General features: G+C 56.7%; 1 protein-coding gene and 1 long non-coding RNA gene across 2 annotated transcripts; one reads left to right on the top strand and one right to left on the bottom strand.

Moving 5' to 3' along the window:
- Positions 1 to 6,000: 6,000 nt before the first annotated feature.
- Positions 6,001 to 10,107, bottom strand: LOC116789385 (maestro heat-like repeat-containing protein family member 7). Its single transcript, XM_032693175.1, has 10 exons — positions 9,524 to 10,107; positions 9,219 to 9,283; positions 8,682 to 9,104; positions 8,366 to 8,514; positions 7,988 to 8,135; positions 7,555 to 7,742; positions 7,330 to 7,467; positions 6,937 to 7,051; positions 6,629 to 6,766; positions 6,001 to 6,282 (listed from the first exon to the last, which is right to left on the bottom strand). The coding sequence occupies exons 1-10, from the start codon at positions 9,636 to 9,638 to the stop codon at positions 6,001 to 6,003; spliced, it is 1,761 nt and encodes a 586-aa protein (XP_032549066.1). The 5' UTR covers positions 9,639 to 10,107.
- Positions 10,108 to 20,273: 10,166 nt separating this feature from the next.
- Positions 20,274 to 21,285, top strand: LOC116789832. The gene is made up of 2 exons (XR_004358177.1): positions 20,274 to 20,960; positions 21,045 to 21,285. It is a non-coding gene; the product is annotated as an uncharacterized LOC116789832 (long non-coding RNA).
- The last annotated feature ends 4,092 nt before the right edge of the window (positions 21,286 to 25,377 follow it).

The following is a 25,377-nucleotide window of genomic DNA, read 5'->3' as shown; positions in this document are numbered from 1 at the left end:
ACAACAAAGAGTATCCTCCTAATATCTCACCTAAGCCTGCCCTCTGTCAGTTTGGAGATCTGCTTGGATTTCATGGGAATTAAGAGTTTTGGTGCTTTTGAACCATAGTCCAGGGGAAAGCTTGTTCTGGGAGTGGCAGAGATATTCTTTCTCTCCCTTCGTCTCATATCAGATGATCTCTAAGGTGTATTCCTAACCATTCCATGATTCTGAGGTCTGTTTAGCAGGGAAGATTCTGATTTGCAGCCAACACTTTGCTCTCTGTGTTTGGAAGATATGTATATTATACACAGGACTGGCAGGAGCAGCCAACATTGTCCTTTAAAAAAAAAAATCAGAGAGGAAACTGGGTTTCAAATGCAAGAAATGTTCATTTGAGTGTTTCTTCTTTCCAGGAAAAAATCTGGAATTTTTGTTAAAATAGCCATTTAAAACATGCTTTGTATGTCAAAGGAAGCTGTTTTGGCTTTCTATCATGGATTAGATATTTATTTATGACATCTCTTAGATCCAGTGTTCTAAACATGGTATTTTCACAAGCTGCAGTTGAAGCCCTTCATGGGTTTCAATCCTTTGTTTTTGGCAGAAGTGTTTTTTCTCCGACCTCACACAGGATCCCAGAGCTCTTTCCGTGATTCCCTTGTACTGTTTCCCAGAGTTCTTTTTTAACAGAGGTGTTTGAAATCCCCAGTAACGTATCATTCCTACTTAACAATTAGACCTGAGCCCAAAGGATTTATAGCAAACACTGGCAGAGCTTTCTGCCTTTCTGGAGCTGGGATGTTGGCGGGTTGGTCCCTGCAGGAAGGTCCCTTCCCCGTTTTGCAGTGGAGGCAGGAGGCATGAGGTGCCCACACCATACCCACGTAACCTCTTGTGGTCTGTGGGATTTGTGCAAGGCTCTAAGAGAGTGGCATGAGTGGTGGGTTGCTTTTGCCCTGAGGCAAAGTTCTCTCAGTCCAGAGACCAGCCATTTCCCTGGGAATGTAGTCAAATCTCCAGGGTTAGCTGCCAGACATATGGCTTGGCCTGAAAATCTCACCAAAGGCATCACCTTTGCTGTGTGGGGTTGTTAATTGATTCAGTAGCACCTACCCCTCTGGGGCCTTCTGTTTGGAAATAGCCACATTCTCCCTAATGCTGCTCTTGAAGAGCCTTGCATGGTTTGTGGCAGACTCATGCTCTGTGAAGCACAGGAGCTATTCTTCCAGGGGCTTGTATGCGGAAATCAGGTGCAAATGGCCTTGCTGGATCTTTAAGATCACACTCTAAGAATTGCCAGCATGAACACCTGGGCTCATTTCAGCTTGGGGTAGAGTTAATTGTCTTTTCAGTGGCTGGTACAGGACTATGTTTTGGATTTGTGCTGAACACAGGGTTGATAATATAGAGAAGTTTTTTGTTATTGCTGAGCAAAGCTTCACACAGAGCCAAGGCATTTTCTGCTTTCCCTACTGCCACACTGGCAAGGGAGTTGGGAGTGCATGAGAGGTTGGGAGGAGACACAGCTGGGACAGGTGACCCAAACTGACCCAAGGGATAGTCCAGACCATATGACATCATGCTCAGTATATCATGCTGGGGGAAAGAAGGAAGGGAAGGTTTGGAGTGATGGTGTTTGTCTTCCCATTCCATGGGATGGGGCCCTGCTCTCCTGGAGATGGCTGAACACCTGCTGCCCGTGGGAAGCAGTGAATGAATTCCTTGTCTTGCTTTGCTTGTGTGCATGGCTTTTGCTTTCCCTGTTAAACTGTCTTTATCCCAACCCACAGGTTTTCTGGCTTTTGCCCTTCCCATCCTGTCCCTGGTCCTGCTGGTGGGGGAGCGAGTGAGCGGCTGTGAGGGGCTTGGGGGCTGGATGGGGTTAAACCACAACAACCCTGCAGCCACTGCTGGTTCTGGATTACGGGACTTGGGAGAAATAAAACTAGATGGATTGATGTGTGTTGGCCAGCACGTGGCATTGCAGGTCGGACATAGCAACTGTGAATTGCTCCAGAACACTCCAGCGTAATGAGGGGCTGGTCAGGGCCATCAAGGTCTATTAGTGCCCTTAGGGTCCTGACAGGGGTGAGGAAAGGCTCCTCACCAGCAGTTTGGGGATTAGCTGCCCCCTGACTGGTAGCTTTAGGTGAGGAGGGAGGATGGCGAGGTATGAAATATGGACTGATCTTTTTCTCAGGGAACAAGGAGGAACCTGCAAGTTTTAGATGTTTGACCCAAGTTGCTTCACTGGAGAAGCTGCTTCTGCTTTTCCAAAACTGGGCCCTTTAAAAACTTTCCAAGCTGGGCAGCCAAGGCCAAAGCCACCCAGAACCACCAGTTGCTTTGGAAGGTTGGCACCACAGTGGAAAACACTGCTCTTACCTGGCAAGAACAGCGCCATGAGTGGGACAGGACAGTAAAAGGAGTAAAAGATGCTCCCTGCAGCTGCTGTTAATGCATGAACCTATGTGCTCAAGTGGGCTTCCTCAGTTATTCTTGCATTGCCCTTATGACTGTTGCTATTAATTATTGAAAAAAGGAAGAGCCTGATTACATCAGGGTAGAGAGGTGAAGGAGAGCTCCAAGATGCACACAGCCACTCTCCCCTCCGTTTAAGGCTGACTGTAAAGAGAAGGTGGCTTTTCTCCAGCTCCAGTGTCCTCCTTACAGCCATGACTGAGGAGAACCTCAAAAAGTGATCATAAGAGAAGACAGCATATTGTCCTCTTGGAAAGAGGGGAATGATGTGAGCAGTTCATGGCATCTTCCTCTGATTTGATGTGACAGCAGAGCACTCTAAGCACTGTCTCGGGAAGCCAAGTACAGGCAAAATGTCTGCTTCCATCTCCCCCTACCCGTCCCCTCCAGCTACATCTGAGATACGACTGCAATTCACCAACTGCATTATGTCTGGGAGAAGGGTCTGTTCTCAAAAGTGTCTAAGACAGCTGGAAATAAACTTTGGTGACAGCTCAAAAAATAAGTGAAAACTCAGCTCTTCTGCCTGATCATTTCAGGCTGGGCAGTCAATAGAGAGGCCTTGTGGCCACTTTTCCTGAGGCCTTTGGCCAAAGCCAGTGCAATTATGCCCACTTTTGGCATGCTGGCCGGTGTGGGTGCCTGGCTGAGGAGGCCCAGGCGTTGTGGCTGCTGCTGCTGCTGTGCACAGCCTGCTGCTCTTGTCTGTGGCTTGGAACCGCTCGGGGGCAGTGACTGCACGGCCCTGCCCGAGGAGCCCCGCGCCCTCCCCGTGCTGGCAGCAGCTCCACGGGCCCAGAGCTCTGGCTCAGCGGGCTCTGGGACACAGTCCCGTGGGCTGGGCAGCCGCGGGGGCCCGGGCTGGCCCACGGCCCTGCCTGTGCCCCTGGCCGGCAGCACCCAGGGGACGTGCCCCAGCAGGGGCCCCTTGCCCTCCTTGTCCCCAGCCAGGTCAGCCTGGCCCACTTGAGGGTGTGCCCACCCTCCTGCCCGGGCCTCCAGGCCTTCTGTTGCAGGCATGGGAGATGCCCCGGGCAAGCGCCAGAGCAGCCGGCTGGCAGGGAACCGGGAGGCTGCCCAGGGGGGCTGCTTATGGCCTCTGCCCCCCAGTTGCTCAGCCCTACCCACACCCTGTCCCCTCAGGGCCTCCTCTGCCCAGCCTGTCCCCTTGCAGCCTCCTGCCGCCCACTCCCTCACGCATTCCCCTCGCTGCTTCCCACTCCCTTGTCCTGGCAGGGCCTCCGCAGCACCTCAGCCCTTCAGGGCCTCCCAGCACCACGTCCCCTCAGGTTCTCCCCCAGCCCCAACAACCGGCCCGGCAGCGGCGCAGCCCTGAAGGAGCTCCACGGGAGCTGGCTCAGCTCAGGAGGTACCTCCCAGCCCTCAGCGAGCCAGACAGCAACACACGGGCAGGCCACAGATGCTGCTTCGTGCCTGGCACAGGGCTTGTGGCCACCTCCCAGGACCAGCTTCTCAGGGATCCCCACAGCTCCAGGCTCTGCCCATCCGCTCTGCTGCAAGTGTCGAGTCTCCAGCAGAACCCCCCAAGGCCAAGGACCTTTTGGGCACTTTCTCTTCCCCACTGCACCTTTGGGCAAGTGTTGTGGAGCACAAGGGCCCTTTTTCCCCTCTTCCCAGATGCCCTGTGGACACCGGGCACCAAAAAAACTCCTGAGCCTCTGTGTATGCTAAGCGGAATTTCATAGTCTCAAGCTGGGGGAACAGGAACTGGTTGCAGAGAGGGGTGTGTCGCGCAGGCTCAGGTGGTCCCATCAGACAGGGTTCCCAGGATCAGTTCTCCGCTGACCTCCGGCAGCTGCCCCAAAGAGGAGCCTCCCTATTCTGCGCATTCTGGACCTGATCTTCAAAGTGCTGGAACCTGGAGAAGACTGAGGTCTCTGGACAGCTCTAAGGATTTCCTGGGTTTGAAGTGCCAGGCTTTGGACAGCAGCGCTGTCGGGAGTCATGCCTTCAATAACTGGAAGAGAAAAGAACGGAGCCAAGGTCAGAGAGCAGATCTCTGGCGAGCCAAGAAGCCCCTCCTGCCAGGACCATCCCACCAGCTCTTGCCATGGCCAGGAGGGAGCAGGGCCCAGCAGGATCAGCCAGGAGGTGCTGGCCACCAATCCCCCCCGTGCTCCTGAAATCTCTCTCTGCTCTGCCCAAGCCGTTCCTCATCCGTGCAGGGAGCAGAGCCCTCCAGAGCCAGGGCAGGATTGCAGCTCCCTGCCCCGGGCTCTGTGCTCCCCTCACCAGCCCCACTGCCCTCACTCACCGTCAATGACGATCTGCAGCTCTTCAGGCTGTCCCTTCAGGTACCTCCCGGCCATCCCTGAGAACACAGATGCTGTCAGGGCCCCAGTGGCACAGCTCCCCCCCAGTGGCACTGCCGGCCCGGCCACGCACCCTCCTGCCCTGGCAGGGCTGAGCCCGGGGCCTTCCCGCCTCGGGACTCCCCAGGGCTGGGCTGGCACAGGGCGGCAGCAGCCACCAGGGCACTCGGGGCCCCCCAGCACATCCCTGGGCCGCATCCTGCTGCCGCTGCAGCAGCCGGGGCTGGGGCCGAGCTGCAGCGGGGTGGGGAGGGACCTTGTGGCTCACCCATGAACTTGAGGGCCGCCTCTCGCACGGGCTCCTGTGGGCTCTGCAGGTACGGCAGGGCCTGGCACAGGTACTCGACTGCTCTTCTCTTGTCATTTTCCAGCTGGAGAGATCGGCAGGGCACAGAGGGAAGGGTTGGCTGGGGCTCTGCCCCTTGGCCGGGCGCTGCCTGCGCCCAGCACTGGCCTCCCCTGCCCGCACAGCCCTGAGGCCCGGGCAGCAGCCGCTGGGGCCGGCTTTGGAGGGAGCAGAGGGCTGGCTGCTCCCCGGCAGCCGCGGGGCCGCCCTGCCCGACAGCCCAGCTGGGCCGGGGCTCCAGCGGCCCCCTGGCTCGGGGGCAGAGCAGCCTGCAGAGGAGCCCGCACGCCCCAGGCAAGGCAGCAGCGGGTGGGGCGCAGGCTGCTGTCCCGCGGGCGGCTGCAGCAGTGGGCAGGGGCACAGTGCCAGCCCCGCACTCTGGGCATCGGGGACTGCGGCTTTGGGGTCGTCCTTACCAGGCACTCGCCGAAACTCCAAGGCTGCTCTGTCTTCAGCAGCTTCACAAGATCCCTCCTCTTCAGCAACCAAGCTGCATGAAGCAGCGCTCCCCGAGAGGCCTGCAGAGCAACAGAGACCAGGACATGGCATCGCAGCCCAGGGCACGGGACCCGTGTCCCTGGACCAAGGCCAGGAGGAGACTGCAGCCTTGGAGGTGCCAGGGCAGGAGACAGCCCAGCCCCCTGCCACGGGCACACCAGACCCTGCAAGTTCTCACTTCTGCCACGTCCTGGTTCTCATTATGCCAGTGGAAAAAAAGTGGGAGCAGGCTGTAGATGACATGTGTCTTCAGGGATTGTTTACTCTCCTCCACTCCCAACTCCATCACCTTTTGGAAGAGGTTAACGGAGAGCACCTGCACGTGGATGTTGTCCTGATGGAAAGAAAGAGGAAAAGACCTCAGCACCGGCTGCTCCAGGCCCACCGGGGCACAAGCCTGCACATCCACAGGCCACAGTTTCCTGGCAGCACCCAGCACCTGGGGTGGGGGGCACAGAGCCTTACATAGCCAAAGAGTGGCTGGAGCATCTCAGCCAACTGCAGGGCAGTGGGGGTGGAGATTCGGATGTCTCTGTCCTGGACTTCATTGATGAATACAGAGAGGGCCATCCTGACCAACTCTCCGTCTGTATCGCACAGTACTTCCATGAGGCTTGGTGTCAGGCTCCGCACGCCATCAGCCTGTGTGGAACACAATGCTGTGCTGTGAAGCCATGAATCATGGAATCCTAGAATATCCCGAGTTGGAAGTGACCCACGAGGATCATTGAGTCCAGCTCCTGGCCCTGCACAGGACCATGCCCAACAATCCCATCGTGTCCCTGAGAGTGTTGTCCTTGAGCTCTGGCAGCCTTGGGGCCGTGACCTCTTCCCAGTGGGGCCTGTTCCAGTGCCAGAGCACCCTGTGAGTGAAGAACCTTTCCCTACTCCCCAAGCTAAGCCTCCCCTTGGCCCAGCCAAGCCCAAGCGATTGCGCTCCCCAGCCCCAGGCTGCCGGCACAGCTTCAGCCAATTGCCCCCTCCTCACCATCCCAGGAGCCTTGCTCAGCACCACGAGGCCTCTCAGCACCAGGCGACGCATCTCTGGGCACTCGCTCCCCAGGTGCCTTGAAAGGATCTCCAGGATGCTGTCCCTCCATTCAGTCATGTCCGGGCAGTCCAGGGCCTGAAAGGCAGGGAGCAGTGACGGGCTGCCCGGCCGGCAGGAGCCCAGACCCGCACCGGGCTGGGCCCAGGCAGCAGCGCAGGGCACGGCACCGTCCCGGGCAGCTGCGGCTGCGAGAGGGCAGAGAGGCGGAGGCAGGTCAGTAAGGCAGCAGTCGCCATCAGGCTCACCTCCACAAGGAATGCCATGGCAGGAAGCTCCCAGGAGTTCTTCTCTATGGTGAGCAGCCTCAGCAGGCAGCGGGCAATCGGATAATACAAGGGGCTCGAGGCACGGCGCATCTCCCTGCCCGGGGGAAACAGGCACCATCAACCCTGAGCCGGGTGGGCCAACCTCTCATGGGACTCACTGACAGAGTCCTGGTCTTTCCCCACCAGGCTGGGAGGGGACGAGGGCGCTCTGGGAGGCGGCTCCTCCTGTGCACCCGCCTCTCCCAGCCTTTGCCACTCTGCTCGGCCATCCCTGGGTGACAAGGCCCTCTGGCCCACGACCACGGGCACTGCGTGGGGTGCCCCGTGCAGAGGGCAGAAATGACAGGGGCAGCGGGGACAAGGGGGTTTCACCTGGCCAGCAGACCCACTGCGTAGTGGTGGGTGTCGGCGCTGAGGAGCGTGTCCCAGCCGCGCTTCTGTTCCATTGAAAGCACGACATCTTCACACTCCAGATGACAAAGCAGGGCCTTCAGGGTCAGCACTGCAAACCTGGGTGCAGAGCAAAGCCCAGGTCATGCTGGGAGCCCTGAGCAGCCCCAAGGGCATGAGAGGGTCAGGAGGACTGGGACTGAGCACCTCTTGGAGTCTGTTGGAAGGTCGTATTGCTTCTGGCATTCCCTCCACAAGGTGTCAACTTCCTCTGGCGTCTGCTCTCTGGTGATGGAAATCTGGAAGAGCAGATCCACGAGGAGACGGGGGGAATACTTTTTCAATGGCTCTGGGCACTGGAGCGTCTGGAGAATCTCCCAAATCACCCTGGTTGCCTGCAAAAGATAAAGCACCCGGACACAGCTCTCAGTGCCCAGATGTCCATGTGAAAGAGTCCAGGTGTGGGAGGGAGAGGCCAGGGAAGACGCAGGGGCAGCCCCCAGCCTGGTGCCCCTGAACCCGTCCCTAAGCCAGGTTTCCAGCCCAGCGCCTGAGGCAGGCAGATGCAGTGCTCGGGGAGGATGGAGAGCTGCTGGAGAAGTGACCTGTAGGCAAGTAAAGTCCAGTTCTAGAAACTCACAGCCAGGGCAAAGACATCTGTTTTGTCCCCGTCGGAGGTGGGCATGCTGAGCCATGGCCAGTTCTGCATCACACGGAGCAGCTTTGGCAGCACCTTCGCCACTGTCCTTCCCGATGAGGCGATGATCTTCCACAGGGTTGCAGCAGCTCTGCGGGGTCAGAGTTCTGTGTCAGGGGGGTGCTGGCCAAAGTGCCTCGAGGAGCAGGGAGGGACCATGGCAGCAGGATGGAGGCTGACATGGCAGGGCTGGGAAACAGAGGCTCCAGATGGTCCTGGAACTCTCCATCCCTCTGGCAGACCATGTGGGACAGGATGGACAGGGTGATGCGCTCAGAAGGCTGGTGAGCCCCGAGCCGTGAAGGCAGGGAGGCCCTGTACCTGTCACACGATGGGGCACAGCGCAGGAGGGTGAGCACAACATCAGCAGGGTGTTCGTCAGTCACCCTCAGAAACTCCGTCAGCAGCTTCTCTTCTGGAGTCGCGTTGGCTGTCAGTCTCTGGTGCACGTTCCTGACGAAGGCTGGCACCTGCAGGAGGCGTGGGGGAAGAGCTGCCAACTTGCCCAGCTTCCCTGACAAGTGCTTCCCTTCCCACCACACTGTACTGGCCTCAAAGGCTGAGAGGGCCCAGGGGAGCTGGCTTGAGGGGCCACAAGCCCCTGGAGTGGCTTGAGCCTCGGGCGCAGGCTGCTTACTTGCTCTGGACTGGAGACACCATTCTCCTCAAAAATATCTGGAGTGGGAGCAGAATTCACACTCTCCCTGGGCACGAGGTCAGTGTCTGCAGTGCCCTCGGTCATTGCAGCGTCGGCCTCCGCAGTGAGATCGGGCGGTGCAGGGCCAGAGTTTGTTGGTTCATCGCTCAACGGGATGTCAGGGGTTGCAGTGCGATCCATCGATGGGCTGTCAGGGTCTGTTGTAGCATCAGTCATAGTAGGGTCAGACTTTGTTGCGTGAACAATCGTCGGGGTATCACAGCGTCCTGTGCCATCAGTCAGTGCGGTGGTGACATCAGGGTCTGCCTCGAGCTCAGTCGGGCTGGGGTCAGGCTGTGCCATGACCTCGGTTGGTCTGGTTGTGGTCCTTTTACGCCGAATGCCCAAGAATCTCAGAAAGGCCTGCAGAAGAACGGAGAGCAGGGAAGAGAGGGATGTGCCATGGAGATCTCCGACAGCGGTGCCAGGCTGAGCAGGGACAGCAGGCCCAGCCCAGGAGGCCGTGGCTGCAGGTACCTGTGCTGCCCTGCGGAAGCGGCCACGGGCACGGTCGTGTTCTTGTGTCCGGTCCCGTCCTGGATCTGGCAAAGAGCGAGCGCGGTCAGAGCTGAGGGGCTGCGGGACAGGCCGCAGAACACGGCCCAGCCCTGCACTCCACAGGCAGGGCCGGCCCCGGCATGCCCAGTGCATGGAGCTGCCGGGGAAAGAGTCCCGGGCCCTCTTCCCCCCTCCCTTTCCTTGGCCATGTCCACAGGGGACGGGGTGGGATGAGGCAGAGCCGGCTGCAGCCACCAGCCCTGGGGCCCAGCTTTGCTACTCACCTTCCTGCAGGGGATGCAACTGCTCCATCTTCTCCGGGTGCTGGAATGGGGCAGCTCCAGGGCCTTCCTTCTTCTTCCGAAAGGGCCTGAGCAGGCTCAGGCGTCTTCCCGCCATCCCACAGTCTGCCTCTTGAAGGTACCTGCAAGAGAGAGACACCTCGGAAGATCTCCGGGTGACCAAGTCCGGCAGGCTGCCCTCGAGGCCACCTACCGCAGGGATTGGAGACTCCGGAAAATTTCCGGGTCCCCAATCCTGCGGTCTGGCCTCGAGGGCACCTGAAAGAGAGAAAAGCCTAACAAACGGTATGGGTCAGCAAGTCCTGCAGGCTGGGCTCAAGGACACCTGAAAGACAGAAAAGCCTAGCAAACGCTAGGGGTTAGCAAGTCCTGCAGTGCGGCCTTGAGGGCAGCTGCCGCAGGGATTGGGGACACCTCGCAAAAGCTCCGTGTCACCGAGTCCCGCGGTCTGGCCTCGAGGTCGCTCGCACCACAGAAAATCCACCAAAACGCTCCGGTCAGAAAGGAACGAGTTGGCTGCACGGGGGCTCCGCACAGCACCGCTCTGTCCCGTCTGTACCGTCGCGCGCTCCGAGGAGCACTGAGGCGTTGCCACCTCACCACCACTACTATGTCCTCACGTGTCACAAAGGGCCCTGTGACACCCTGCCCCGTGCCATCCCATCGTGTCACAAAGGACCCTGTGACACGCTGCCACGTGCCCTGGGGACTCCCCTAGCCTGGCCAACCTGCCCCCGGTGGGAAGGAGTCCCTTCTCCAAAGTATCCAACACAGCTGGACATGAACTTTAGGCACAGCTGAAAAACTAAGCAAACCCTCCCCTGCTGTGCCTGCCCACGGCAGCAGAAGTCCTCGCCCAAGGAGACCTGCCACCGCCCCCAGTCCTGGCAGGGCTGGTGCCCGTCTCCTGCCCCACACAGCTGTGTCCCCGGGGCACTTCTCTGCCACAGGGCAGCCAAAGCCAATGGGCACTGATGTCTGCGCTCTGGCAGGGGGCTGTTGGGAGCGGCAGCTGGAGCAATTGGTGGCCGTGCTCGACAGCTGTCAGAAGGCAGAAGCACTTTCTCCTTGTGGGAATGATTTTTTTCGGGCAAGTGATGAGCTGCAGCACAAAACTGCCCTCAGTTGCTGAGTTTTGCAGGAAGATTAGATTGGTCAGACATCCTGTCAAGTTTCCTTGTGTTATTTGGCCTTTTTTTCTTGCATTCTGCAAAATAAAAGCTGCCCGGTCTGATGTTCAAAGCTCCAGGTTCTGCATGTCCGGCTGCGACTCCCAGCTGATAGCCAGGGCTTTGGGGAAAGTGGAGGGGACGGGGAGAACTCAGGGATGGAAACCTGTTCCGTGTCTCTGATTAAGGTGCCAGCCTCCTGAAGGAGCAGCCAAGACAAGTGCTGGCAGCAGACGTCTTTTGCCGGTTGCTACTCTCGCATGGACACAGGGCACACGTGTTGCCGCGGGTGCAGAACACTTGATGCAAGAGCAATGGGGGGCCATGCATTGGTAGGGAATGGGCTCCAGCAAGGCCTCTCGCATTCCCCTCGCTGCTTCCCACTCCCTTGTCCCGGCAGGGCCTCCGCAGCACCTCAGCCCTTCAGGGCCTCCCAGCGCCCCGTCCCCTCAGGCTCTCCCCCAGCCCCAACAACCGGCCCGGCAGCGGCGCAGCCCTGAAGGAGCTCCACGGGAGCTGGCTCAGCTCAGGAGGCACCTCCCAGCCCTCAGCAAGCCAGACAGCAACACACGGGCAGGCCACAGATGCTGCTTCCCGCCTGGCACAGGGCTTGTGGCCACCTCCCAGGACCAGCTTCTCAGGGATCCCCACAGCTCCAGGCTCTGCCCATCCGCTCTGCTGCAAGTGTCGAGTCTCCAGCAGAACCCCCCAAGGCCAAGGACCTTTTGGGCACTTTCTCTTCCCCACTGCACCTTTGGGCAAGTGTTGTGGAGCACAAGGGCCCTTTTTCCCCTCTTCCCAGATGCCCTGTGGACACCGGGCACCAAAAAAACTCCTGAGCCTCTGTGTATGCTAAGCGGAATTTCATATTCTCAAGCTGGGGGAACAGGAACTGGTTGCAGAGAGGGGTGTGTCGCGCAGGCTCAGGCGGTCCCATCAGACAGGGTTCCCAGGATCAGTTCTCCGCTGACCTCCGGCAGCTGCCCCAGAGAGGAGCCTCCCTATTCTGCGCATTCTGGACCTGATCTTCAAAGTGCTGGAACCTGGAGAAGACTGAGGTCTCTGGACAGCTCTAAGGATTTCCTGGGTTTGAAGTGCCAGGCTTTGGACAGCAGCGCTGTCGGGAGTCATGCCTTCAATAACTGGAAGAGAAAAGAACGGAGCCAAGGTCAGAGAGCAGATCTCTGGCGAGCCAAGAAGCCCCTCCTGCCAGGACCATCCCACCAGCTCTTGCCATGGCCAGGAGGGAGCAGGGCCCAACGGGATCAGCCAGGAGGTGCTGGCCACCAATCCCCCCCGTGCCCCTGAAATCTCTCTCTGCTCTGCCCAAGCCGTTCCTCATCTGTGCAGGGAGCAGAGCCCTCCAGAGCCAGGGCAGGATTGCAGCTCCCTGCCCCGGGCTCTGTGCTCCCCTCACCAGCCCCACTGCCCTCACTCACCGTCAATGACGACCTGCAGCTCTTCAGGCTGTCCCTTCAGGTACCTCCCGGCCATCCCTGAGAACACAGATGCTGTCAGGGCCCCAGTGGCACAGCTCCCCCCCAGTGGCACTGCAGGCCCGGCCACGCACCCTCCTGCCCTGGCAGGGCTGAGCCCGGGGCCTTCTCGCCTCGGGACTCCCCAGGGCTGGGCTGGCACAGGGCGGCAGCAGCCACCAGGGCACTCGGGGCCCCCCAGCACATCCCTGGGCCGCATCCTGCTGCCGCTGCAGCAGCCGGGGCTGGGGCCGAGCTGCAGCGGGGCGGGGAGGGACCTTGTGGCTCACCCATGAACTTGAGGGCCGCCTCTCGCACGGGCTCCTGTGGGCTCTGCAGGTACGGCAGGGCCTGGCACAGGTACTCGACTGCTCTTCTCTTGTCCTTTTCCAGCTGGAGAGATCGGCAGGGCACAGAGGGAAGGGTTGGCTGGGGCTCTGCCCCTTGGCCGGGCGCTGCCTGCGCCCAGCACTGGCCTCCCCTGCCCGCACAGCCCTGAGGCCCGGGCAGCAGCCGCTGGGGCCGGCTTTGGAGGGAGCAGAGGGCTGGCTGCTCCCCGGCAGCCGCGGGGCCGCCCTGCCCCACAGCCTAGCTGGGCCGGGGCTCCAGCGGCCCCCTGGCTCGGGGGCAGAGCAGCCTGCAGAGGAGCCCGCACGCCCCGGGCAAAGCAGCAGCGGGTGGGGCGCAGGCTGCTGTCCCGCGGGCGGCTGCAGCAGTGGGCAGGGGCACAGTGCCAGCCCCGCACTCTGGGCATCGGGGACTGCGGCTTTGGGGTCGTCCTTACCAGGCACTCGCCGAAACTCCAAGGCTGCTCTGTCTTCAGCAGCTTCACAAGATCCCTCCTCTTCAGCAACCAAGCTGCATGAAGCAGTGCTCCCCGAGAGGCCTGCAGAGCAACAGAGACCGGGACATGGCATCACAGCCCAGGGCACGGGACCCGTGTCCCTGGACCAAGGCCAGGAGGAGACTGCAGCCTTGGAGGTGCCAGGGCAGGAGACAGCCCAGCCCCCTGCCACGGGCACACCAGACCCTGCAAGTTCTCACTTCTGCCACGTCCTGGTTCTCATTATGCCAGTGGAAAAAAAGTGGGAGCAGGCTGTAGATGACATGTGTCTTCAGGGGTTGTTTACTCTCCTCCACTCCCAACTCCATCACCTTTTGGAAGAGGTTAATGGAGAGCACCTGCACGTGGATGTTGTCCTGATGGAAAGAAAGAGGAAAAGACCTCAGCACCGGCTGCTCCAGGCCCACCGGGGCACAAGCCTGCACATCCACAGGCCACAGTTTCCTGGCAGCACCCAGCACCTGGGGTGGGGGGCACAGAGCCTTACATAGCCAAAGAGTGGCTGGAGCATCTCAGCCAACTGCAGGGCAGTGGGGGTGGAGATTCGGATGTCTCTGTCCTGGACTTCATTGATGAATACAGAGAGGGCCATCCTGACCAACTCTCCGTCTGTATCGCACAGTACTTCCATGAGGCTTGGTGTCAGGCTCCGCATGCCATCAGCCTGTGTGGAACACAATGCTGTGCTGTGAAGCCATGAATCACGGAATCCTAGAATATCCCGAGTTGGAAGTGACCCACATGGATCATTGAGTCCAGCTCCTGGCCCTGCACAGGACCATGCCCAACAATCCCATCGTGTCCCTGAGAGTGTTGTCCTTGAGCTCTGGCAGCCTTGGGGCCGTGACCTCTTCCCAGTGGGGCCTGTTCCAGTGCCAGAGCACCCTGTGAGTGAAGAACCTTTCCCTACTCCCCAAGCTAAGCCTCCCCTTGGCCCAGCCAAGCCCAAGCGATTGCGCTCCCCAGCCCCAGGCTGCCGGCACAGCTTCAGCCAATTGCCCCCTCCTCACCATCCCAGGAGCCTTGCTCAGCACCACGAGGCCTCTCAGCACCAGGCGACGCATCTCTGGGCACTCGCTCCCCAGGTGCCTTGAAAGGATCTCCAGGATGCTGTCGCTCCATTCAGTCATGTCCGGGCAGTCCAGGGCCTGAAAGGCAGGGAGCAGTGACGGGCTGCCCGGCCGGCAGGAGCCCAGACCCGCACCGGGCTGGGCCCAGGCAGCAGCGCAGGGCACGGCACCGTCCCGGGCAGCTGCGGCTGCGAGAGGGCAGAGAGGCGGAGGCAGGTCAGTAAGGCAGCAGTCGCCATCAGGCTCACCTCCACAAGGAATGCCATGGCAGGAAGCTCCCAGGAGTTCTTCTCTATGGTGAGCAGCCTCAGCAGGCAGCGGGCAATCGGATAATACAAGGGGCTCGAGGCACGGCGCATCTCCCTGCCCGGGGGAAACAGGCACCATCAACCCTGAGCCGGGTGGGCCAACCTCTCATGGGACTCACTGACAGAGTCCTGGTCTTTCCCCACCAGGCTGGGAGGGGACGAGGGCGCTCTGGGAGGCGGCTCCTCCTGTGCACCCGCCTCTCCCAGCCTTTGCCACTCTGCTCGGCCATCCCTGGGTGACAAGGCCCTCTGGCCCACGACCACGGGCACTGCGTGGGGTGCCCCGTGCAGAGGGCAGAAATGACAGGGGCAGCGGGGACAAGGGGGTTTCACCTGGCCAGCAGACCCACTGCGTAGTGGTGGGTGTCGGCGCTGAGGAGCGTGTCCCAGCCGCGCTTCTGTTCCATTGAAAGCACGACATCTTCACACTCCAGATGACAAAGCAGGGCCTTCAGGGTCAGCACTGCAAACCTGGGTGCAGAGCAAAGCCTAGGTCATGCTGGGAGCCCTGAGCAGCCCCAAGGGCATGAGAGGGTCAGGAGGACTGGGACTGAGCACCTCTTGGAGTCTGTTGGAAGGTCGTATTGCTTCTGGCATTCCCTCCACAAGGTGTCAACTTCCTCTGGCGTCTGCTCTCTGGTGATGGAAATCTGGAAGAGCAGATCCACGAGGAGACGGGGGGAATACTTTTTCAATGGCTCTGGGCACTGGAGCGTCTGGAGAATCTCCCAAATCACCCTGGTTGCCTGCAAAAGATAAAGCACCCGGACACAGCTCTCAGTGCCCAGATGTCCATGTGAAAGAGTCCAGGTGTGGGAGGGAGAGGCCAGGGAAGACGCAGGGGCAGCCCCCAGCCTGGTGCCCCTGAACCCGTCCCTAAGCCAGGTTTCCAGCCCAGCGCCTGAGGCAGGCAGATGCAGTGCTCGGGGAGGATGGAGAGCTGCTGGAGAAGTGACCTGTAGGCAAGTAAAGTCCAGTTCTAGAAACTCACAGCCAGGGCAAAGACATCTGTTTTGTCCCCGTCGGAGGTGGGCATGCTGAGCCATGGCCAGTTCTGCATCACACGGAGCAGCTTTGGCAGCACCTTCGCCACTGTCCTTCCCGATGAGGCGATGATCTTCCACAGGGTTGCAGCAGCTCTGCGGGGTCAGAGTTCTGTGTCAGGGGGGTGCTGGCCAAAGTGCCTCGAGGAGCAGGGAGGGACCATGGCAGCAGGATGGAGGCTGACATGGCAGGGCTGGGAAACAGAGGCTCCAGATGGTCCTGGAACTCTCCATCCCTCTGGCAGACCACGTGGGACAGGATGGACAGGGTGATGCGCTCAGAAGGCTGGTGAGCCCCGAGCCGTGAAGGCAGGGAGGCCCTGTACCTGTCACACGATGGGGCACAGCGCAGGAGGGTGAGCACAACATCAGCAGGGTGTTCGTCAGTCACCCTCAGAAACTCCGTCAGCAGCTTCTCTTCTGGAGTCGCGTTGGCTGTCAGTCTCTGGTGCACGTTCCTGACGAAGGCTGGCACCTGCAGGAGGCGTGGGGGAAGAGCTGCCAACTTGCCCAGCTTCCCTGACAAGTGCTTCCCTTCCCACCACACTGTACTGGCCTCAAAGGCTGAGAGGGCCCAGGGGAGCTGGCTTGAGGGGCCACAAGCCCCTGGAGTGGCTTGAGCCTCGGGCGCAGGCTGCTTACTTGCTCTGGACTGGAGACACCATTCTCCTCAAAAATATCTGGAGTGGGAGCAGAATTCACACTCTCCCTGGGCACGAGGTCAGTGTCTGCAGTGCCCTCGGTCATTGCAGCGTCGGCCTCCGCAGTGAGATCAGGCGGTGCAGGGCCAGAGTTTGTTGGTTCATCGCTCAACGGGATGTCAGGGGTTGCAGTGCGATCCATCGATGGGCTGTCAGGGTCTGTTGTAGCATCAGTCATAGTAGGGTCAGACTTTGTTGCGTGAACAATCGTCGGGGTATCACAGCGTCCTGTGCCATCAGTCAGTGCGGTGGTGACATCAGGGTCTGCCTCGAGCTCAGTCGGGCTGGGGTCAGGCTGTGCCATGACCTCGGTTGGTCTGGTTGTGGTCCTTTTACGCCGAATGCCCAAGAATCTCAGAAAGGCCTGCAGAAGAACGGAGAGCAGGGAAGAGAGGGATGTGCCATGGAGATCTCCGACAGCGGTGCCAGGCTGAGCAGGGACAGCAGGCCCAGCCCAGGAGGCCGTGGCTGCAGGTACCTGTGCTGCCCTGCGGAAGCGGCCACGGGCACGGTCGTGTTCTTGTGTCCGGTCCTGTCCTGGATCTGGCAAAGAGCGAGCGCGGTCAGAGCTGAGGGGCTGCGGGACAGGCCGCAGAACACGGCCCAGCCCTGCACTCCACAGGCAGGGCCGGCCCCGGCATGCCCAGTGCATGGAGCTGCCGGGGAAAGAGTCCCGGGCCCTCTTCCCCCCTCCCTTTCCTTGGCCATGTCCACAGGGGACGGGGTGGGATGAGGCAGAGCCGGCTGCAGCCACCAGCCCTGGGGCCCAGCTTTGCTACTCACCTTCCTGCAGGGGATGCAACTGCTCCATCTTCTCCGGGTGCTGGAATGGGGCAGCTCCAGGGCCTTCCTTCTTCTTCCGAAAGGGCCTGAGCAGGCTCAGGCGTCTTCCCGCCATCCCACAGTCTGCCTCTTGAAGGTACCTGCAAGAGAGAGACACCTCGGAAGATCTCCGGGTGACCAAGTCCGGCAGGCTGCCCTCGAGGCCACCTACCGCAGGGATTGGAGACTCCGGAAAATTTCCGGGTCCCCAATCCTGCGGTCTGGCCTCGAGGGCACCTGAAAGAGAGAAAAGCCTAACAAACGGTATGGGTCAGCAAGTCCTGCAGGCTGGGCTCAAGGACACCTGAAAGACAGAAAAGCCTAGCAAACGCTAGGGGTTAGCAAGTCCTGCAGTGCGGCCTCGAGGGCAGCTGCCGCAGGGATTGGGGACACCTCGCAAAAGCTCCGTGTCACCGAGTCCCGCGGTCTGGCCTCGAGGTCGCTCGCACCACAGAAAATCCACCAAAACGCTCCGGTCAGAAAGGAACGAGTTGGCTGCACGGGGGCTCCGCACAGCACCGCTCTGTCCCGTCTGTACCGTCGCGCGCTCCGAGGAGCACTGAGGCGTGGCCACCTCACCACCACTACTATGTCCTCACGTGTCACAAAGGGCCCTGTGACACCCTGCCCCGTGCCATCCCATCGTGTCACAAAGGGCCCTGTGACACGCTGCCACGTGCCCTGGGGACTCCCCTAGCCTGGCCAACCTGCCCCCGGTGGGAAGGAGTCCCTTCTCCAAAGTATCCAACACAGCTGGACATGAACTTTAGGCACAGTTGAAAAACTAAGCAAACCCTCCCCTGCTGTGCCTGCCCACGGCAGCAGAAGTCCTCGCCCAAGGAGACCTGCCACCGCCCCCAGTCCTGGCAGGGCTGGTGCCCGTCTCCTGCCCCACACAGCTGTGTCCCCGGGGCACTTCTCTGCCACAGGGCAGCCAAAGCCAATGGGCACTGATGTCTGTGCTCTGGCAGGGGGCTGTTGGGAGCGGCAGTTGGAGCAATTGGTGGCCGTGCTCGACAGCTGTCAGAAGGCAGAAGCACTTTCTCCTTGTGGGAATGATTTTTTTCGGGCAAGTGATGAGCTGCAGCACAAAACTGCCCTCAGTTGCTGAGTTTTGCAGGAAGATTAGATTGGTCAGACATCCTGTCAAGTTTCCTTGTGTTATTTGGCCTTTTTTTCTTGCATTCTGCAAAATAAAAGCTGCCCGGTCTGATGTTCAAAGCTCCAGGTTCTGCATGTCCGGCTGCGACTCCCAGCTGATAGCCAGGGCTTTGGGGAAAGTGGAGGGGACGGGGAGAACTCAGGGATGCAAACCTGTTCCGTGTCTCTGATTAAGGTGCCAGCCTCCTGAAGGAGCAGCCAAGACAAGTGCTGGCAGCAGACGTCTTTTGCCGGTTGCTGCTCTCCCATGGACACAGGGCACACGTGTTGCCGCAGGTGCAGAACACTTGATGCAAGAGCAATGGGGGGCCATGCATTGGTAGGGAATGGGCTCCAGCAAGGCCTCTCGCATTCCCCTCGCTGCTTCCCACTCCCTTGTCCCGGCAGGGCCTCCGCAGCACCTCAGCCCTTCAGGGCCTCCCAGCGCCCCGTCCCCTCAGGCTCTTCCCCAGCCCCAACAACCGGCCCGGCAGCGGCGCAGCCCTGAAGGAGCTCCACGGGAGCTGGCTCAGCTCAGGAGGCACCTCCCAGCCCTCAGCAAGCCAGACAGCAACACACGGGCAGGCCACAGATGCTGCTTCCCGCCTGGCACAGGGCTTGTGGCCACCTCCCAGGACCAGCTTCTCAGGGATCCCCACAGCTCCAGGCTCTGCCCATCTGCTCTGCTGCAAGTGTCGAGTCTCCAGCAGAACCCCCCAAGGCCAAGGACCTTTTGGGCACTTTCCCTTCCCCACTGCACCTTTGGGCAAGTGTTGTGGAGCACAAGGGCCCTTTTTTCCCCTCTTCCCAGATGCCCTGTGGACACCGGGCACCAAACAAAACTCTGTGCATGACAATATTTGTTTAATATTCCGTCACTGGGGTAGAAGGAAGAGCTTGCAGAGAAGAGGCGTCTTCCCCACAGGCTCTGGTGGCCCCATCAGACAGAGCTGCCTGCATCAACTCTCCACACAGCTACAGCAGCACAGGCACACACAACCTCAGAGGGAGGGCTGGGTACTCCATGCCCTGCAGAGCTGCTCTCGGAGCTGCTGGAACCTGGGATAGGGAGCTCTAAGAATGTCAGTGTTTTCAGGTGTGAGGTCATGGTTCTTGTCTTCTGTCATGGCTTGAAGGGCTGAAACAGAGAGGAACAGAGACAAGATCAGAGCCCAGATGGGTGGGGACCCAAGGAGCCCCTCCTGCCAGGGCCATCCCACCCAGCTCTTGCCTTTGCCAGGAGGGAGCAGGGCTCAGTGGGATCAGCTGGAAGGTGCTGGCCACCAATCCCCCCTGTGCCCCTGAAATCTCTCTCTGCTCTGTCAGTGCAGGGAGCAGAGCCCTTCACACTTGGGGCAGGATTGCAGCTCCCTGCCCAGGGTTTGTGCTCCTCTCAACAGCCCCTGTTGACAACCACACTCTACAAGTCTGCTGTAACTATTTCACAGTCTTTGCTGCCATCCAGCATCCTTTTTTGACAATTGCAGAAGCTGAAACACTTTAGCTTTTGGGGTTTAGTCCATAAATTAATCCTTTATTGTGCTGTATCTTTTTGCTTTGCAGCCTTTAATGTTGATTGCTTGCTTGTCAGTTTGAAGATATTTTCTATCTGTTCGCAAAATTTATGTTCAGTCCTGTTCATCTAGAAGTTATAAAATTCTCAGCAATTTCAGCAAAAAATCACAGAACCATCGAATCAACTGGATTGGAAAAGACCTCTGAGATCATCAAGTCCAACCCTTGATCCAACCCCGCCGTGGTTCCCAGCCCATGGCACTGATGCCACATCCAGTCTCACCTTAAAAACCTCCAGGGACAGAGAATCCACCCCTCCCTGGGCAGCCCATTCCAATGCCTGATTACTCTCTCTGTAAAAAATTTCTTCCTAATATCCAACCTAAACCTCCCCTGGTACAGCTTAAGACTGAGCCCTCTTGTCCTACTGCTGGTTCCTGGGAGAAGAGCCCGACCCCCACCTGGCTACAACCAGGTGAGAGAGTGAGGAGGTCTCCCCTGAGCCTCCTCTTCTCCAGGCTGAGCCCCCCCAGCTCCCTCAGCCTCTCCTCACAGCACTTGTGCTCCAGTCCCTTCCCCAGCCTCGTTGCTCTTCTCTGGACCTTCTCCAATCCCTCAATGTCCTTCCTGAGCTGAGGGCCCAGAGCTGGACACAGCAAATGTAAGGTTATACTCATTGTTTGTCACACACATAACTTTAGCCTAAAAAAATTCTACATTAATTCTTTATTAACTATTTCTATTTAAGTGTTAGTAGAAAAAAATTTAAAAAACCTTATTCATACTGTACATGATTTAACAAACAATGTTTAACAGCCCCCTTTCAGTTGTCCCGTTTCCAAGTCTTGAAACTGGTTCTTCTTTGTTCTTGGATGGCTAATTTCTGCTTAATTTCTCCTTTTAAGCAATACAAAAACATACATCCTTTCCATCTACAAACTGTGTGTCTTATCTTAAAGGTTATAGGATTCTCAGGCAGGTTTCTCAAGCAACCAAAAGTATTAACAACATTATTCTCAGGCAAGTTTTTTTCAGACAAGCAAAAATTTTAGAGCATCAGTCCCAGGCAGGCCTCTCAGGTAAACCAAGCAAAGCTATTTAACAGTATTAACAACTTCTTCAAGAGTAGCTTTGCTTTTGCACTGCAGTGTAAAATATTCCTGCCTAGAAGGACTGTTTCAAAGCACTGAGACTGTTCAGGGCAGATGTGAACACACCTTTTGGTGTCTCCTTGCAGCAAGCATTTGGTGACTGACAAGTATTTTGAACTTCATTTTTTTTAGGAATAACACGCGGTATCTCTGGAAAAGAATCCCTCCTGCCATCAGATCTGTAAGTACTGGATTTACAGCTGTGACCACTGCAGAGAAGACATTCTTCTGGTTGAACACTTGGGAGGGTTTTTGGTCACAACAGGCAAATGCTGAACGTGGTGCAGTTTGGTCAGTGGGACAGAGAATCTGACAGAGAGACTTGGAAGCACTCAGAGGTCCAAAGTGACCTTGTGTGGGCAGCAGGGAATTGCCTGAAATGATTCCTGTGTGCTCAAACACTAATTATGAGAAATGAGAACTGTTGCCAAATTTGTGTAGGTTTTCCTGAAAGGATTTTAGGTATCGGGTGTAAATAAAAACCTCATGACAAAACCTTGTAAAAACAAACTAAGTTGTTTGTAGTAGGGTTGTGTCTGTGATTGTATATTCTACATACTGGAATTTCATAAACCATATGGTTTGTTCTGTAACAGCAAAACAGACCATTAGTTACCCACTTTTATCAGACTTCTGAGCAGTAATTTAGGGAACTTGGCTTGGCATTTCAGAACCTTGGGACACTCATGAGAAGGTTTATCTGTTACCTGTGACTTGAGACAAACGTTTTAGAGACTGTGAAATGGTAACATGCAAATTCTTGCTACCAGAGGGCAGCACAGACTGCTAAGAAGCCTTCTTATTTGCCATAACAAATTCTCTGTAGCTTTAGAAACAACTGATTTTTAGATGCCATTAGTAGTTTAACACATTGTTTTCCTCAATTTTTTTCCTGCTTCTGAACTGTTTGACACACGAGCCTATTGCAAGTGGAGAATGCCATCAGATGCAGGGTTTCCTGAAGTGGTAATTTATGTACTGGTGGGAGTGCCCCAAGATCTGCATTTGGAGGTCAGTGTGGTCTCTGAGGTGTTTTGTCCTGGCAGAGCAAGTTGTTGTCTCTGGCTGCTGAGTGAAATGGGTCAGTGGAGTGTGGGAAGGGAGGGGGAACTTTGGAAGTGCTCACTTTGGGGCTGGTATTGGTTTTCCAAAGGCGTCAGAATTGGGAAAGTATCCTCAGATTTCCTACCTGTGGAGTTGAGTCTCTGTCTGCTCACAGTGTTTCTGTGTCCTCGGATGGCACCAGGAGATGAGCCCTTGCCCTGGTTTCTCAGGCTCAGACATCAATAGTTGCAGATGATTTTGCAGCTTTCCTTGGGCTTCCTATGGAAGACACTGTGAAAGGTACGTGGCATCTCTTCCCTGAGTAGCTTTGGTACAGGTGAGTGAGATCAGAGAGCTGTAAGTGAGGATTAATAAAAATGTGTATACAGATCCTGAGACTGTTATAAAGACAAGTGATGGGGCAGTGAACAGAAATCATGTCTTTGCTCTGGATAATGGTTGTATTTTTGCAAATTATTTGCCACTACTTATTGTTTATTCTCCCCTTCTATATGTTAAAGCAATTCCATGGTGAGGGAAGAGTGAAAGGTGAAGCTAATTCTGTGTGCTATTGCTTTCCTGATGTTATTTGTTGAACTGCATGTCTAAATATAAGCATTTTAATAAGAAATTTATCTTGGAGTTATGGCACACAGGCAGTGAGCTGAGGTACTTTTCTACTGGTCTTAATGTGCCTCTTTATTTTGCATTTCTAGCAATCATATAAGGAAATGGTTCTTACAAATGCACAAATGCCCTTCCCGGTGGGCTAGAGCAGGACTGGCAAGTAGACTTTGCAACTCACACGGTGATGCCTAAAAAGCCAGTTAGGGGGAGCTGTTATTTCATGAAACACCGAAGGCAGCCTTTTCGAGGAATTGGGTCTTAGTTTTTAATTAAAACTGCACAGAATTCTGTTAGGTGTGTTTTGGAGGCTAATGCTGCTTATAAACATGGGACAGGTACAAAAGGTAAGGAAGTACAAAATGGTGGGTTTGGTTTGGACTTCGGAGTGGTTTGGATTAAACTACACCCTCACGTGAACTTTTTTAAACAAAAGCTGTCAGGATATGCTGTGATTGCTCTGTTCCTCTGCTGCTGGCTCTGACTCACATTGACACATAAGCTGGATGATGTGCAATGATATGTCTTAATCTAAGAAAGAAGAGTAAAAAAACATAGCATTTTGAACCTGAGACTTCTTTCAGGAGAATTAGAGCATCTTTGGGCAGGGATTTAGTGAATCCTTGTGTTCTGAGGAGCTCCAGTTATTGGTATAATTTCCTTTGCTTTTAAAATTTATTCTGCTGGATCTTATCTTTACTGTCGTGGTGTTGATACCAGAATCTCTGTTCCTGCAAAGCTTGGGCTGCAGAAATACTTGGCTTTTTTTTTTTTTTTCTAAAGCTTTATCTGTATCTGGCTGAGGCAAAAATAAATATTAAGCTATGGAAGCAGGATGGAATGACTGATGTTAAGCTGCTCTGTGCAGCTCTGGAAGAAGGAGCCAAATTCCAGCATATCTAAAAGGGCCAGATGTATTAGGCTAAGAATTGGAAGAGGTGCTGATCACCTCATGGAATCACAGGCTGGTTTGGGTTGGAAGGGACCATGAAGACAGTCTGGACTCTGGCATCCGAATTCACAGCAAAGAGCACGTCCAGAAGCACCTCCTCACCCTCCTGCATGTCATGAGTGTCTTCCACGGCACCACCCGGCCTGTTTGGGAACGGGAACGGCTGCTGGGAGCTCTGGCAGCAGCACCTGGAGAGCAGGTAAAAAGAGCCATGGGATTGTTTTGGCTGCTGCTGGATCTGGTTTTTCCAGATGTCCCTCTGATTGATCCATTTCACAGTGGGTTCCTAGGGCACATTGGTGGGGGATTCCAAGAATTTGAAAATAGTGGGAAAGCAGTGGGACAACATGTGAACTTGATCCATTTCTAGTAATTCCAACCTTCTCCCTCAACATGGTTCTGGGGGAAACCGGGTTAAAGAGTAAGGATGCAGAGGAACAAGTGATCTAAAACCCCCTGGCTCTCTGTCAGAGCCAACCTGGTCATTCCAGTGGATCTTTCTTCGAAACTGTGGATCATAGGGTTTTCCAGAAAACAATAACAAGAACAGAGGTGAGGTCATAGGCTTCCAATTCTAATGATTTGATGGACATAGGAATGATCCTTGTATGTTTTACGCTCCCCTTTTTCTTCCTGGAATAATTTTAAAATTATTCCTTTAACAAACCATCTAAATTTGAGAATTTAAATTTGAGAGGAAACAATGCAAAACAAAAGGCAGGGAGAGCTCACAGAATCCTCATGGAATACTGGAGTGGTTTGGGTTGGAGGGGACCGTAAGGATCATCTTGTTCCACCCCCTGCCATGGGCAGGGACACCTTCCACTAGCCCAGGTTGCTCCGAGCCCATTCCAACCTGGCCTTGGACACTTCCAGGGATGGGGCAGCCACAGCTTCTCTGGGCAACCTGTGCCAGGGTGTCCTCACCCTCACAGGGAAGAGTCAGAATACATCAAATCCAGCCCTTTGCAAAGGAGGAAACTCCTGGGTACCTGGGCAGACCCTGCCCACTCCCACAGGGACCCACTCTGTCCAGCCCCCCTGCAGAGCCCTTGACGTGGATTTGTGGGAGCACCTCAGGCTTCAGGGACAGCACGTGGAATCCAGCCCCCACTCCAGCACCCCGAGCTCAGTGTGTCACCCCCTGCAGAGGTAGGGTGTGATTTCTGGAATAATTGCACTGTGTCTGAAAGAGATGAAAATGTAATTGAAACAGAGGAGCAGATGATCGCTGTGAATTCTGCTCCAGGGGCTACATCCCAAACATCACAAGAGTTGGAGACCCTTAGGAGATGCTGGACATAGAGATCATCCCTGAATGCCCCTGAGCTTGTTGCCTCTCATGAGGATTTATCCAGCTGCCAGGATGATTGCCCTGCCAGGTATCTTGTTACTGTATCATCTCACCATAAACAGTCCTCCCACTGCTCAGGCATGAGCCAGCCCGGCCCTGCAGACATCCCTGCTGCCTGCTCTGAGACGCGGGTCTCAGCAGGGAGTTAGTTCCCGTACAACGGCTTTTCCTTCAGCCCACGAGCATCTAATTTGATCCAGGGGCTTGCAGAGCACAGAACTGGCAAAACTCGATGAGCAGATGTTTTCTGAGGAGGCCTGTGCTCCTCTGTGGCCCGGAGAGGAGGATGTCAGTGGCAGCCCCGCTCAGGGATGCAGATGAGTGCAGAGATCGGTGAGAACACGCTGCTGTCAGCAAGAGCCACGTACATGTTGTACTCTGTGCATCACTGCACGTTCCTGCTCCACCAAAGCCTCCCCCTGCAGTGCAGAGGGGCAGGTCATGTGGCTGAATTCATCCTTTGCAGCCACACAAATCCTTCGGTGTCACTCTGCAGCGGGTTGCTCTGCCCCTTGACCTGGGGGCACCAGCTGGTATTTTCATGCCCGTTAAGTGCCAGGCTTGGGAGCTTTGCAAGGCTGTTGTGGCACCTGGGTTCACCACGGCTCAAAGGCTGGACCACGA

Source organism: Chiroxiphia lanceolata, chromosome 7, assembly GCF_009829145.1.
Source record: "Chiroxiphia lanceolata isolate bChiLan1 chromosome 7, bChiLan1.pri, whole genome shotgun sequence".
In the NCBI taxonomy this organism is placed as follows: domain Eukaryota; kingdom Metazoa; phylum Chordata; class Aves; order Passeriformes; family Pipridae; genus Chiroxiphia; species Chiroxiphia lanceolata.
Note: the sequence above shows the minus strand (reverse complement) of the source record. Positions and strands in the feature narration are given on the sequence as shown.